Source organism: Anomalospiza imberbis, chromosome 2, assembly GCF_031753505.1.
Source record: "Anomalospiza imberbis isolate Cuckoo-Finch-1a 21T00152 chromosome 2, ASM3175350v1, whole genome shotgun sequence".
NCBI lineage: Eukaryota > Metazoa > Chordata > Aves > Passeriformes > Viduidae > Anomalospiza > Anomalospiza imberbis.
Window position 1 is genome coordinate 97,761,141 of NC_089682.1, and position 15,712 is coordinate 97,776,852.

Genomic DNA, 15,712 nt, shown 5'->3' on the forward strand with positions numbered 1-15,712 from the left:
AAAACAATCTGCATGCAGAGTTTTGATAAGGTGTTTTGCTTACGGTTTAGTAACAGTGCTGAAATATTATTTCAGTTTATCCTTAAGCTAAATCAATTGCAAATCTGTTCTGAAGGTTCTTGCTTCTTTGTCGGACTGTAGTCTTCACAGAGCTTCTACAGGGAAGGATTTGTTTTTTTTGAAGCAAGTACAATGATCAGTTTCTTATAACTGAAGCATTGACAACTTTCAGTACAAAATTTTAACATTTAATTGGTGATTATCTATTAAGATCTAAATATTGACTTTTTTTCCCCTTAGTATCCTGTTGGTCTTTAGTTATTTTTTACCTCTTGTTTTAAGTATAGCATAAATGGTTGATGGGAGGGATGGTGAAAAAAAGAGGACTGCTTCTATCATCTGCAATGGCAAGAGCTTTTTCTGTAATGAGGTCTTGTAATTAAGATAGAGAAATTAATAGTTTTATATCCTTAGGAATAAGTCAAAGTCAACTACAGAGCTGAATGAATTCAACACAATCAGAAATGGTAAGTAATGTATAATTTCCATTATATTTAATTTTTTTTGGGCAGGTAGGGAGGGAGAAAAGTAGGAGGAGAAAAAAAGATGTGTACATATAGTCGTCCTAAGAAAATTAATTTTTAGAGTGCTTTTAGATAGATGCATTGTAAATTCATACTATGCCCCAATTTAATGAATTTTCAACAGCAAGAGGAAATCATACAATCAATATAAAAGCTGAGGAGAAATATGATTAACTACCCTCTTGAAGACAGTGATTACAAATGTCTCCTGGATGCCTAAATTTTAATGACTGATTTTTGCATGAGATCGAATCAATCATGCAGTTATATCATTGAATATATGTGTAGTTTTGATGCATTGACTCTGTAAACAAAAAAAAAACCCTGCGCATACCAAGAAGATAAATGTATTTAATACAACTTTTTGTCTTAATTTCAGTTAGTGTAGTAATAACAGAGCAAGAAGTCAGCTCTTGATATGCCAAAATGACTTGTCTCCTGGACTCCAGTTCAATTATATGACTTTGGTTATATTAAAGGAATTATGTGCAAAGCAAACAAACCAGTTTTATAAATATGTTACAGTCAAAAATGCCTGCAAGCTACTTTTGTAAAAAACTTTACTTTTGTGAAACACAGTTTAAGAAAGTAATCACAAGTCATCAAATAAGAGTAGATGTATTAGGGGATATATTGTAGATTAAAAATGTTGCTTTCATACATTTAAGCACTGTCATTGAAACTAAAGAGAAAGTAAACTTCCACAGTATTTTACAATTATAATCTATACCAATAAATCCAAGAGTAAATCTATAGTCAGAGCAGCATTTAAAAGGATTGAAATTTCAATTGAATGACTTATTGCTGAGTAATTTTCTTAATTATTTTTACTATAAAGAATACATACTGGATCTAGGAAATAAAAAATTGTTGCCTTCCGATATGTCAACACCTATTGGAGAAAGATTGCTTATTTCTTTCCCCTTCCCCATTTTCAAAGACCATGTATACCATATCTTTTGTTTCAACTTAGTAGGTAACACATAATCCAAATAACTGAAAGATTTCCTTTTCCCCTTTAATATCTATATAAAGCAATATAAAGCAGTGTGTTTAGTGCCTTGAAGAAAGAAAGAAACTCTTGTAAACAGAGACAACTTACAGAAGAGTATGAACTCTTAAAGAGAAAGAATGTATCCCATTATTTAACTGTGTATTCTATGCATGATTCAGTTTGTATTGGAGGAAGAGTCCAAACTGTGGCTCTAAAAGAGGTGATACCATTTTAAAAAAGGGGGTGTGTACACACAAATGTCTATGCATATACACTTAGGAAGTGAAGGAGAATGTATTTAAATTAAGCATTATGTAAAAGGCTACATTAATGGAAATACAGACAAAAACATTTCAGTAATGTTGTATTGGTAAGTTTTACTCAGCTGTAAGAGGGAAAGGGAATAAGTTGTGAATGGAGTGATGAACAATAGCTCTTGGACTGGTAGCCAGAGTGCTGACAGGACGATAACTACTTTTGTGCCTTGAGGTGTCTAGCTGATGTTTGCACATGCTGTCTGCACAGGTACCCAGAGCAAGTATTCTGAGAGGTCCTGGAACATGGGTGAGTCACAGAAGAAGTCTCAGAAGGAGCAAAACCTGTCTGCAGCAGAGTTGGAGAGACAGCAAATCCTTCAGGAAATGAGAAAGAAAACATCTCTACACACGGACAGCAGCTGGATTAGGCAACGCAGTGCCAGTATACATAAGGAGCCCGTTAGTCTGTACAGCAGTAGTATGAGGAGGTAGGAATCACATTAAAAATTAACTCTGTCTCTCATCATACATTTTTCTTTGGTTATTCTGAACTTCAGCTTGTATTACAGAGCATAGAAACAAATTGAGTCTGTGAAATGCCGTAAGGTAGACAGCATAGCAGCACAGATAGAAGAAAGTAGCTGTATTCCAGCTGGGATTGAATGGGTTTTTTTACAAGCAATGAATGTGGATATGACCTGTAAATAACTCAGCTGCTTATTTCTTGGTTGCTATAGCAACAATGGAAATCAATAATGTGCCTTGTCAACAGATGCTTTCAGAATATCAGTATGACAACCTGTTTTGGAAATGAATTATTGTGGTTAAGAAGTATACCTTTTTCAGCACAGAAATATATCATAAAGTTGGGATAGTTTATTTTTGTTTTATTTAATGTATGAATGTTGGATTTGTCACTTAGGAAACAGCTGAGTTATCAGTCAGGAGAGTGTTTGGTTATTGGGCCAACACCTTGTACCTGGGTGATGCTATCCTCTTGGGTGGATTGTTATTTTTGGTCTGGTATCCCTTGGAGAAAACATAAACAAAGCTGGTATTTGAGGTCTGTTGCTGTACTGTGGATTTGATACAGTTCACCCTGATAAGGCTGCAGTGAAGTGTTTTGCTTTTGTTAAGTAGCTGTTAAGTGCCACCTCTTTTGCCTTGCCTATTTTTTACCATGAGAACTACATCTGTACTCAAAGGATAATTTTCTACTCCTATGTTTTAAATCAGTACATGAAGAATATTGCTCAGAGTAATCAAACATATTAATCCCAGAAAATATTTAAAATGTGAGGATAATGGCTTTCTCTTAAAAAAATCAGGATGATCCATCCATACTGCCGTTTGCATTTGAGGTGCTTGTGTCTCTGTTGCAGAGGGGAGTCTTTGGACAATCTTGATTCTTCAGGAATGAGGTCATGGAGGCACCACTCATGGCTGAACCAGTCTGCATCCTCTTCGTCTCTGTCTTCTAGTCAAGATTTTAGTCGCCCGGTATCCACTTCAAACCGAGCCTACATGTGCACTCCTTCCTCCAGCAAAGCACCTCCTGTGGCCACCTCTGCGAGAGCCCCCTCCACCTCCCAGACAGCTCCCCGGGCTCAGTCTCCCCTCTCTGCTTCCCAGTCAGGGTCCCAGACACGCAGCAGGTGAGTGGGTGCCTTTTTTCTGGGAAGGTAAAAATGTTGGATAGCACTAAAGGGCAGACTTTGTGTGTCTGCTTACGGCAGCATTCTTGCCCATAACATTGATTAACAAGTACCTGGAGTGTCCCCTGGAGGGGACAGTGGAAATACGGGCTGGTATTACCTCCCTGCTCCAGACACTCAGAAAATTCCCCAGGTTTGTCATCACTGCTTGACATTGGTTAAAAAAACAAAGGCACTTGAATAATCAATCTGCAGTCTCTGAGCTGTGTGTTGGTTACCAAAATGATTAGCAAAAGCCTGTTCCAGATGGCATTTCTGACATTTATTTTCCCTGGTTTGTTTTAACAAAAGATTCCTGAAACCCACGCTTTATGACCCTCATCTTGTTCTCTCCTCCTCACTTCCTGGCATGTGGTCAATATCATCTTGAGGAGCACTCAGGAATGCTCATAACCCATGACCCTGGAGAATTACAGAGTAGGATGTTGATTTTAATCTAGGAGGAGAAAGCAAGAATTGCAACATATTTTGAAACAAAAATGGAATTCAACTGTGGTAGGGTAGTTAACTCTGCTGTTTTATGTACTTAAAACATTTTAAAAATACTTTGGGATAGTACTCCAGAGAATCATCCCACACAGAATAACATGTGTTATAAATAACAACAGTGAATACTGCTTCACTAGCTCTTACACTCTCAGGCACTTAATGATAAATTGGTCCCAATTTTTTTTAAGCTACTCTTTTACGTTCTTTATGATGTAAGAAAATTACCTTCTTATCCATATTTGCTTATCTTGTTCTCACTTCCATTTGCTAACACCTTGGTAGATCTATGGAAACTGACCTCCATATAGCTTACGTTCAAAGAGTTAACATAATATTTTATGTCCAGGACTAGCCTTCTTTTTTCTAACAAGGTGCAGATGGTGGAACTTGGAAGGGGTGCTTGCTAAAACTTAGCCTTCTGGATAGTTCCCCACAACTAAGAAGACAGGAGCACAAAACCTTTGTTCTTACTCTCCAAACTTAACAGTACACTTTTTATTTGTAGAAGGTATTTTATACAATGAAATATGTGCCAAGAATGTGACAGAATTTCTTAACTTGTTCCTATGTAAATTTGATCTAAATTATAACATGTCAGCTTTCCACGGCTTTCAGATCTACTCTAAATAATATTAATTTTCAGTTTACTTTCCCCAAGCAGCTTAAAAGTCCAGTTTTTACCCATGTGTTTTTTATTTTTAATCTCAAAAAGTATTTGATAGCTCTTCTTTGTCTTTTAAACATTTTCAAGCTGGTTTTAAGGTTTTTCATTCTATATTTAGGTCAGTCAGTGGGAAGAAAATCTGTTCATACTGTAATAACATTCTGGGCAAAGGAGCAGCCATGATCATTGAATCTCTTGGTCTTTGTTATCATTTACATTGCTTTAAGGTGAGAGCTGGGAGTCACATCATGAAGGAGGAGGAACTAATCAGGAGCACGCATGGCTACTCAGTGTTATGCTCACAGGGGTTCTTACTAATCACCTGCTTTGCCTTCTACTCTTGACAGCTGGTGCATGCATATTTCCATGAGGCAGTCCCATTTGCAGGCATTTAGCACTCGACTCTAGAAGTGTTTCTTAAATTCTGGAGTGAACAAGTAGGACTTTGAAAAGCAAGATGAGCACATGGACTGTGAAATCAAAGATTTCCTTCTTCAAATAGGTGGCAAAATATCAGAAAATGCTGAACCACTTCTCCCAGAGAAAGCAGCTCCTCTAAAAAAAAGAAAAAAGAATCTCATCCTGGACCCTGGCAATTAAATAATTTAAGATGTCCCATCCTTTCTAAGCTAACCTTAGCAGACAGTGTTCATATGGTGTTTTCCAAGTAAAGGCATGTTGGAAGAGTTCAAAGGGGCAGGATAAAACCCAGAAAAAAGCCAAAAGGTGTCTTTAATACTACTCAGCCCTAGTCACCAACTAAGTGTACTAGCTCATGCCCAGCACTGAGACCTAGGCCTACTTACATGATTTCCTATCAGCTTGGGGCATTTGCAGAGCTGAAAGAGTAAATATTTGCCTGCAAAAAACAGCAAAGCAGTTCCATTCCCCTGCCCTCAGACTAGATGTGGAATTAGACTATGACTTGGAGGTGCTGTTGGACCCTACTTCTTCCCTGACTTCAAGAAGGAGATTTCTGTGTGTAGCTCAGAGCACTTGTCTTCTGTGCTCAGCTCAAGTGCATTACCTGGAGCATTACTAGGGATCGACTCCCAAGCTCTTCCTGGTTCTGCCTCCCTGAGCAGGAGAGACAGGACTAATCCATAGTGATCAATCACCATTCCCTTTTCTGAAGGACATGTATTCTGTGTGAGACAATCCACCTGTAGTTCATAACCTACATAAGAAAACGCCAAGTTTCTGGTTTTCAAATTTCTGAAAATTAATGAGCTGTTGAACAGACTGCCATCCAAAAGATTAATTACTTGGTTAAGCAGGAAAACTATCTGTCCTTCATAAATTCAGTAAGGGGAGTATTATATTTTGGATTACATTCCTTCCAGATGTGTTCCATATTCACAGCAAGTACATGTTTAGCTACCATAGCTAAATAGTTTAATGTTAGCATGGCAGTGGTCAAGCCCCTTATGTGTTTATGCAAGAAAAATTAAATCAGCCCCATCTCTCCAAATCAGAGCTTGTTTCAATGATGCAGACCCAGGAAATTGGGAGTGCCTGAGTGCCAAGGGACTGAGGACACCAGCAGCGTGTAGTGCCGCATGGAAATCTGCAAGTAGCACACCCAGGTGTTCTGTGCCAAAATTCCTGTTGCCATCTAGAGAACAAATATTTTTTTTGTGCCAAACCAGTTTTAGTTTTCAGAGAAACCAAAGTTCAAATTAGATTTAATGAACTAATCTCTAAAAACCGTCTGCTTTATGTTTGCTTACTTGGTGTATCTCTGCTATTCATTGTCCAGTTGTCGCCTTAAAATAGTTCCTCAGGGTTTGTTGCATTTTGATCTACTAATTGTTGTACATTTGCTTCTAGTGATTGTGGGGTTATGGTTCAGGCTTTGTTGAGCTTAATCTGAGCTGCTTTTGAATAGCATTTTTGTTTCTTAGTATTATGGAAGGAGTTGCTAATTATTCATGTGTGATACAGTGTGTTGCCTGTGGATGCGACCTTGGTGGATCCCGCTCTGGAGCTGAAGTCAGGATCCGAAACAACAAACTCTTCTGCAACGACTGCTATATCAGATTTAAAAGTAAGGCAGTCTAGCTGCAGTGTGCATGACTGTAGTTCTTCTCTGTGCTGTACAACCTCAAGTGTTTTCACAGCTGAGCCACTTGATAGCTTTCATGTGTAGCTTTAAATTAGTGAATAGGTTCAGCAAGGTTTGATTGCCAGTTTCTGTCTTTTGTAGGGTAGTCATTCCTTACTTCTAACTCGCTGGTAGCTGATTTTACCAACTTGTTATTACGCAGTTTCAAGCAGACAGCATGGTATAGTCATCTTCCTTCCTTTATAGATCTGAGAAAGTGGTGTCAAGGAGCTGTCAGGTGCTAAACAGGTTTGTCTTGATAACAGAGAAGCCTTTTTGAAAAAGCATCTATATTTTCTTAAAAACTAAGCTAAAATATGTATTTCATTCAGTCCTAATACATGCCTGGAAAGTAATTAGTTTATCTTGTGCAGGTGGCACAAATGCTGGTTTCTTATTGTGATGCTATTATTATTGGAATTATAGGTCTGTAATTGGTTATTCGTTTAGGTACAAGTTCAGGAGGAATTGATTTACTTACAGATCTTAATTAAAAGGTGCAGTATAATTTTTTTCCTTCTTATGGTTTGCAGAATTCTGATTTACTGGAGCATGATGTTAAGGCTTTGTGTAGTGGTATATAGGTCTTTTTTCTGCTGTCATAGATGATGGTAGACAACTTCCTAATTTTGATAAGTGTTAGGAGTTTTATATGACTCTTTTTTTATGCAGCAAATGTGGAATTCTATAGGATGATAACAATCAGGGAAGGGAAATATTTTCTGAATTACTTCCTGGAAAAATGTCCATGTTTCCTTATGAGCCCGGCACATTTTTTTTACGGTGGATCGGAAGGCAGTGAAGGGAACAGGATATTCATGCTACAGTGTTTGAGCAGGAACTGGGCAGCTGCTGGCTGTGAAACCTAGCTCAGGAAAAGAGAAGCTCTGCATCTGATGCTGTTGCTGTTTGCAGGCTCTTTTTGACTTCCATGAAGAGAAGTCTCAGAAATGATGATGTGGTACCTGAGCTAAAGCCAGAAAGCGCAACACCTCATGAGGGTAATAGCGCATTCACAGAGGCTAATGTGATCAGTGGAAGGAAGAAGAGAATCACTCCCTTCCATCTGGAGATGATCCAGGGCACTGGGTCATACCATGTCTAATATAATGTTTGGAGAATGTATCTCCTTGTTGATGACAAGACTACACTGAAGTGACTGTGTTCCTATTTGAAGCACCCAAATGTGTGAGAGATTCACTCTGGAGCTTGCTCACATTTTTTTTCTCTGTGTTTTCTTTTGGAGGGGAAATATTGCTGGGTGAGTTGGATAAGTAATTTTATTATGGATGAATTGCTATTTAGTCTCTCTTTGACATTACAGCCCATAAAGTCACAGCAGTGCCTTTCAGAAGCAGAGCTGATCTGTGAGGAAACGTTTCTGTTCCCTTCAGACTGCATCTACTTGGGCCAGTGGGCACCTCAAAACATAATTGTATGAGATACAAGTAAAATCAGGAGTTGTAAGAACTTGTAGGTACAGAACAAAGTATTCAAACTAGTGATTATTAACTGAAATCAGCTATTTGAATAATACAAAAACCAGCTATGCAATTACTGCAGTGAAAATGTATTGGCAGCACAGCACTGGCCTGTAATGTGAATTACTGTTTTTTGCAGTTGGCTTTTGACATCAACCTGGCTAATTATTTGTTAGTTTGGAATGTGAGTATGTTGGCTAAAAGGTTTGATAAACCATAGGGTTATTAATACTCACTTTGCAATTTGATGTAATTTTATGTGATATTTTTGCACATTTTTGTGTTAATTCTGTGGTTTAAACTTGGAACGTTCTAGTGAAACACTGCTGTATTGGCAGATACCTACAAAGATATGCAGAAAAGATAAAAAAGTTATTTATATTGTTAACAGTTATTTAGCAAATTTTGATTTCATTATTGAAGGGTAAATTTAGAAAAACTATCATCTGTCTCTAAGCTAATACTAAAAATAAATTAAATAAAAATAATTCTTAATAATTTGGTAAGGTGCATGTTCTGTGGAATATGACTTGGCCTGAAATACTTGCAGTGCTATAATTGGATTCAATTCAAATTTGTGTTGTTCATTAAATTTGGATTGCTTGATTCAGAATGTATACATTAGTATGTTACCACTTTCAATAAGTATTTGAAACTTTAAAATGTTTTTTAACTATTAAGTGACTATTTTAAACTTTAATATGTTAATTGTCGTCACAAAAGTTATTCAGTAACTAGACTTTACTTATAGTTTCTTTTGTCTCTCCCTAACAGCTGGACAACCAACCTCCATGTGAAGCAAATGAAGATATGAAACCACTGTTGCAGATACAAGAAGAGGTGATTGCTGCTGATGTAGATCTATAAATATATATATTGTGTGTATGTGTGGTATTTTTCTAAGAGTAACTCTTGCTTGTCTACTCTTCATAGCAATACCTTGTATTCTTCATGTAACTATTTTTATTTATAAGAAAGTAATTGCAGTAAGGAAATAGCCGGGAAAAATGCTTTCACATTTTCAGCTTCAAGTACCAAGAGCACAAGAGAGAATAAGTATATTTTCCATAATAACTTCAAAATATTTTTGAGGCTTATAATCAACTAGTTGACTTTCCAATGGTATATGAAGAGGGTATTTTGTTTCTAAGCTCTTGAAATGAGCATTAGAGAAATAGCTAATATAAATATATATTTGCAATTGCTGTCTTTATTTTTGACTTATACTGAAAATGAATTCTCTAGGTTAATATGAAGCTGCATTTAAATGCACACAAATATGTTAGCTTTCCATATGCTGGTTTCTAAAACCATGTGCTTTTTTGAAACCTAAATACAAAGAATAATCTGTTTGTTCAGTGGTGTTGGCATAATATTCTGTGGAATCCATTTAAGAGAGAGAGTTTTTTTTCCCCATTTGGAAATGTAACTATCACTCTTTCCTCTACAGACTGAGTGGAGAATGGTTGTTGAATTACCATATATTTGTAAATAAAAAATCTGATGTTGCATTTATTAGAAGTTTTTGTCTTTCTGTTCAGCTAAACATGTCTAAGGTACTGTGTGAAAATATAAAATTGTTTGATTTTCTTCTTGGGAAAATTATTTGTTCTGACAGGATTAAGTTGGTCACATAAATATATGCAAGAACAGTTCTTCCTTTTCTCTCTTCCTTTGTAGTCAATGTCAAAGTCTCTGTACAGCTTTTTCATCAAGCTCCTCATGCCCTTTCCCTTGAGCATTAAGAACAAGTCTTGAGACTATATGCCCATCCCTGAAAAAGAGTTGAAAATGGTGGATTTTCCTCAAAATTTCTCTACTATTGCTAGAAATGGAGTGCTGAAAATGTTTTTGTGTTAGGTTCTGCTCCTCTTGAAAACACAGCTGGGATGTGCACTATGTCTCAGTGGTGGCTTCCCCAAATCCCAAATCCTTTCATACCTGATTATGTACCCTTCTGTGTCCATATCCTTGGAAGCAGTGAAAAAAAAATAGGTTGTGGATCAGAGGAATCTGGGGGAGCATTTTGTGGGTAAAATTGAGGAAGAGGAAGCTGGCAGGTGCAGGAGGGCTCTTGAGTGTGAGCTTGTATATGGTACCATGAAGACCTGCAAAGCAGCTTAGGGTGCTCCTTGCTCTCAGGGGATTGGGCGGGGGGTGGTGTATAGGAAAGCTCACAGATTGGAAAGAGAGATTGTGGCTGTGATAGCTGGGGGTAGCAAGGGAAGATTATGCTGTTTTGGAGAACTTCACCTGCGCTCCTGTAATTTCTCCTGCTTGTAACTGAATGCTGCTTGTTGAATTACGAAGTGCCAAACATTATTTTTACTTTTTGCTTTAAAAATTAACATATAAAATCTAAAATGTCTCATCAGCCAAACTTGACTCTGGTTTTTGGTATTCAGTTAAAGACTGGTAAAGGTGTTTAATTTGGTTTTTACTGTTGTGGTGAGTAATTACATGATAGACCACAGATGACAGCACTGTGATATGAAGACCCTAGTCATCAAGTACAGCCTATGGAGGAATAGTGCCTGCTCACACAGCTCTCTGGAGTCCTCTCTGCTGCTTGTGGAAGAAGCTTGCTTCCCTGAAAGCTGTTCAGAATCTGATTTAGGTACTGTGCAGATACGGCTTTCTGTTAAGGCACATACCATGGTAGTTTTCAGACTTGATTTATTGTAGACAGCATCCACAATAATGAACCAATGAAGCGCTGTCCCCCTGGCCTCTAAATTCCAGTTACCTACAGTCTCCACTACCAGCCCTGAAATACACTGAGAGACACTTTTTTTTTTGTTTGTCACAAGTCAAAGTTTCTCAACCTCTAACCAATGAATTTATCTTAGCCTGTCCATGACTCCCTCTCTCCTAACACTGTGTTATGCAGCAAAACTGTGAGAAAATTTAGGGATGGTGATGCTGTTTTTTGCATCTTGAGCCCAGATGTGTTTCCCTGTCTGTGGGAATCGTTTGGGCATGAAAATTGGCTGGTGGTGAAAAATGGAAGGAAAGAAAATTCAGCAGCCTGTGGTCTTCAGTACTGCCTGACTCATGTCCCACAGCCTGGAGTGGTACGCTTTGAGCCAGGCTGGCTTCTCCTAGATGGTGTCAAGTACTTCCACGCAGGGTCCAATTTCATTTTCCCACAAAATATCTGCAAAAAGGCAGGGTTATTTCATTAGCTTACTTGTGCACAAATGGATGAGATTTCAAATTTAGTGAGCCTGAAAGAGCTGAAATTGAAACTCTTGAAGAGTTGAAGCTGAGTTTCCACCCGTGATAAAGTCCTGGTTTTTAAATAGGCTCCTTCAAATCTGCATTTGTTAATTCACATTGGCAAATGTGAGTAACAAAAATTCCTTTGTCCCCTCATTCCCTTGGAGGGGAACAGCCATTACAACCTAATGAATGTTGTATTTGTCTGTTTTGAACTTGCTGAATTATTTGGAGCATGTTGGGCTCTCAGGTTCAGCAAACCTGGTTATTGACACAAGATGGCAGTGTGGAAGTGCACCTTGCACATTTAAAAGCCATTTCTGTGATTGTAATCTCATATAAAGGGGGTTGGGTTTGCTAAATGATGCTAAAGTTGTGATGTAAGAGAACTTTGTCTTAATCTTGGCCTTTTCTTCCCACCTGGCATCATGGAGATGTGATGTGCAGCTGAATCTGAGACGTCTTCTTGGGTTCTTTTTCTTTGTTTTTTATTTCCCTATTTCATTAATTAGCTGCTGCTTAAAGCACTACAAGGTAGGGATAGTGGTAAAGAGAACAATTCCAGTGGAGAACAATGAACTAGATGATTTCTAGGGGAGGTTTTTTTTGTATTTTTTTGGATTCTTTTTTAAGCTAATGTTCAAGGAAGAAGAACCAATTGCTCTCCCTCAGTTCATCAGCTGCAGAATTGCTGTTCAAAGTTACAGCCCTCAAATGTATGGGTGTACAGGAGAGCTGGAACTCTGCACTGCTGCTAAACTCTGAGTACATTTAGGGCTGTGTGCTCTGTTCAATACTCCCAGGTGCAGGGTGCTGCTTGGTGTGTTGTTGTCTGGGACATCTATCCAGGGCTGTCTGGATATCGTGCAAGCCTGGGAGATCCAGCTGCCCTGCAGCTGCCAGGGCAGGTTTTGCAGGATGCTGTAGTACTGTGCTGTTGAGAAAGCAGCAGAGATGTACGAGTTAACAACTGAATGAACATTAGCTCCTTACAGCCAGTGGTGATGCCGTGGGCTGGTGAGAACATGCCCACTGTTAGGTGAGGTGTTTGGCTGGCTAAGCTTCACTGACACCAACAGACATGCAGACTGTGGCTTGCTTCTAGACACCTGCATTATTGTACACCTGTTTACTTAATGCTTTTTTGGCTTAAAAAAAAACCCTGGAATTATCTGGGAACTCTTGAAATCTCCCCTCTCTTTAAGCTTGCCGGCTGTCAGCTAACTAACTGCAGTGTACGTTTGAATGCAGCTTTGGAACTGAGTGGTCTATGGCTAACAGCTCTGTCACAGGTCAAGGTTTAAATAGAGTGGCACTTCAAAAATAGAAAACGTTTTCACTCTGGGCTATGTCTAATACATAATAACAAATCAAACATCTTGGAGTACAATTCAAGGTATTGCATATGTTCTTAGTTTTTATGAGAGTTTCTTTTAGAGTTTTTATAACAGGAGATTTGTCAGAAATTTCAACATGAATTACCTATGAGTTCACCTGTTCAGGCAAGCTGTCGCACCACAGCCAGTACTGATCAGTGGCAGGATTTATGCAGCAAAGCCCATTTTTTGAACCTGATGTCTGAGTTTGGAGTTCACACTGACATCAGAAATGGTCAGAGCCAGTCTCGTTATTTTCAGTAAAATACTTTTCAGGTGAATCCCAAGGGAGAGTTCAAGTGGTAAGTTCAACACTTCCCTTAGGTAATAGCTGTTGTTGCATGGCCCAACCTTGTCACTTATGGAGGGGGAAAGTGTTTGAAATCTGACAATGTGAGCTCAATGTGAAAGGTGGTATGCTTGCAGCAGTGTTTTAAATTCCATCCAATCATTTGTAATGGATTAGCAAAACCTGTGCTATGGCTGTAATGGAAGGCTTATTAGCAGCAGGAATAATTACACAAAAGAGCAGCTTCATGCTGGAAACACTTTAGCATTTTCATTTTAGCTCCATGCTTCTTGGTAGCTAGGGGCACCGACATAAAACAACATATGAGGATGATGTAAAGTGCTTCCTCTCAAAAGGGATGTTCTAGGGTGAACAGTAGGGTATCAGTTCATTAAAACTGCAGTATTTTTTTAATTGGTTCAACCAACTTGAAACAAACTTGCCAGTTAAATATCTCCTGTAGGCAACAAACACTCCAAAGACCTGCCTTATTGTGCAGTGGAATTACTGGGTTCTCCTTAACAGTTGATATTTTATGAAGAACAAAAACACTTTTTAAAAATCATGTACAAGTGTGTATGTACCTACAGTTTCTCTTTATTGTTTGCAATAGAAGAAAGGAAAAGCTCAGGCCATCAAATGGGCAGTTCATGAGCACAACCCTGTGAGAGGAGGCCTGTGTTTGGCACAGTGTGCCCTCCTAAATGGCCTTCTGCAAGTACCTGGCCCAGAGCAAGTGTTTCTGATTCCCTGAACTGGAATTTGCTCTTGTCCTCAGGCACTTAACCAGATGTGCCATTTATTGCTGCTTCAACAGCATATGACCCTTCTGTGCTGGAAATTCAGAGATTTCAGGGTCAGACCAGGCTACTGCAATATTTGGTCTGCCTGTATCGTTACAAAGTTCAGAATCTCTCATCCAACAATTTCCATATTGAGCACAACTGTGTGAACAGTGGTGTTTGCTGGAAAGAAGCTCTGTGTAGATCTGAAGTATGCAAATGATGAAAAGTTCAACATAAATTGTTCCAGTGGTTAATTAGCACTCTTAAAAATGTTGATTTTATTTTTACTTATCTTAATGAGCTTTCTAGCTTATGATTGTATTTTTGTTCATTTAAGTTGATTTAGACTTCTAGAACTAGATTAATTCTCTTTGTTCTTTGTTAGATTGTACATATGTTCTTTTTTTGGGTTTTGTTGGGTTTTTGGTTTGTTTTGTTTCTTATACCTGTACATAAAGCCTTATTGCTCACATTAAACACAAAATACAAGATTACCTCCATGGGTGGACATTTGGGATTGAAAGATGTCTCTCAGTGAACTGCAACTCGAAACTTTCCCAGGAGAAGATTTATAACACAGGAGAAGTAATCCTGAAGAGCATTAAAACAAATCTGAGGCTGTGTAAGGATTTATTTGCATAAGGCAAATATTCAAATAAGAGATAATGCCCATAAGAGAATTTTGCTGCATAGTTTTTCTGGCATAATTACTATGGTTTACTATAATTACTGGCATATTACTATGGTTTTGATTTTCCTTTGTTGGAATGACCATGCCCAAAGTCCTGTGTAGTTCTGCTAAATCTTCCTGTTTCGGGGAAGCACCTATAAGAGATTTCTATGCTGATGTGTCTTGACAGACAAGGGGACAAGATGACATTCCATTTTTATTTCTCAGCATGAAGTGTCAGTTGCAAAAATTACAATTAGTGCCTGCTATGTTTGGCAGATACTGATGTGAGGGGTCCAGCTTGTGGCCTTTCATCAAACTCTATCTCTGCAAAGATAACAACTGCTGTCTTTTGATGCCCATGTAAACAAGATTCCTGCAGAGAAACACTAGTTATACTTTCATGTGATACTTGAAATAAAATTAGTTCCTGCCAAGGTAACTGTCACATGAGATATATATGTACTGCTCGCTATTAAAGCCAGGGGTTATACCAGCATACTTCTATCTGCATACATCAGAGGAAAATCCCAAGATAGTTTAGGAAAAGCCCCACTGCAGTGGAGGACATTGGTGAGCAAGCAGCCTTCAGCCAGGCACAGCTCCTGTCTGTGAATAAACCACAGCCATTGAGCGCAGTGTGCTGCAGAATGGCAGTCATGAGTTGTGCTGTTCACAATACTCTGTGCAAAACGCATATTATAAATGTGCATGTGTTTCTGTCAACAATTTCAATGCATACAAGTACTTTTGGATTTCAGCAAGTAAACAAAAAAGTGACAAATCACTTCTTTGCTATTTGCTATTGAAATAGTTGGATGGTTTTGGCTTTTTACTGGTGGACTCAGTGTTCTGTTGCCTGTGATAGTTCATGGCACATCTAGCACCTGCTAAATGCAGCATGTTGTGTTCCCCTCCCTCAGTACTGTGTCAACTCTGCCATAAAGGAGAGGTAATTCTGAACTGGGGGTTACACCTGTCAATGTACAAATATATTTAGGTTGTTCAGACTTTCTGCGTTACACCAACACCTATCCCTTTCCAGTTCATCTGCTTCTTCTAGTGATACTGTACTAAATGGAAAG

General features: G+C 38.3%; 1 protein-coding gene across 30 annotated transcripts in view; it reads left to right on the forward strand.

Moving 5' to 3' along the window:
- LMO7 (LIM domain 7) overlaps positions 1–9,803 on the forward strand; it is a 130,162-nt gene extending 120,359 nt beyond the window's left edge. For 23 of the 30 annotated variants that reach the window (XM_068182334.1, XM_068182341.1, XM_068182338.1 and 20 more), the window contains 7 exons: positions 475–527; positions 2,104–2,323; positions 3,218–3,490; positions 4,822–4,930; positions 6,648–6,750; positions 7,258–7,304; positions 9,063–9,803. In XM_068182334.1, the coding sequence (XP_068038435.1) occupies positions 475–527; positions 2,104–2,323; positions 3,218–3,490; positions 4,822–4,930; positions 6,648–6,750; positions 7,258–7,301 (802 nt within the window). In that variant the 3' untranslated portion in view covers positions 7,302–7,304; positions 9,063–9,803. The remainder of the gene's footprint in view (positions 1–474; positions 528–2,103; positions 2,324–3,217; positions 3,491–4,821; positions 4,931–6,647; positions 6,751–7,257; positions 7,305–9,062) is intronic. The other 7 variants (XM_068182340.1, XM_068182363.1, XM_068182365.1 and 4 more) reach the window with 3 other exon arrangements.
- Positions 9,804–15,712: the final 5,909 nt, after the last annotated feature.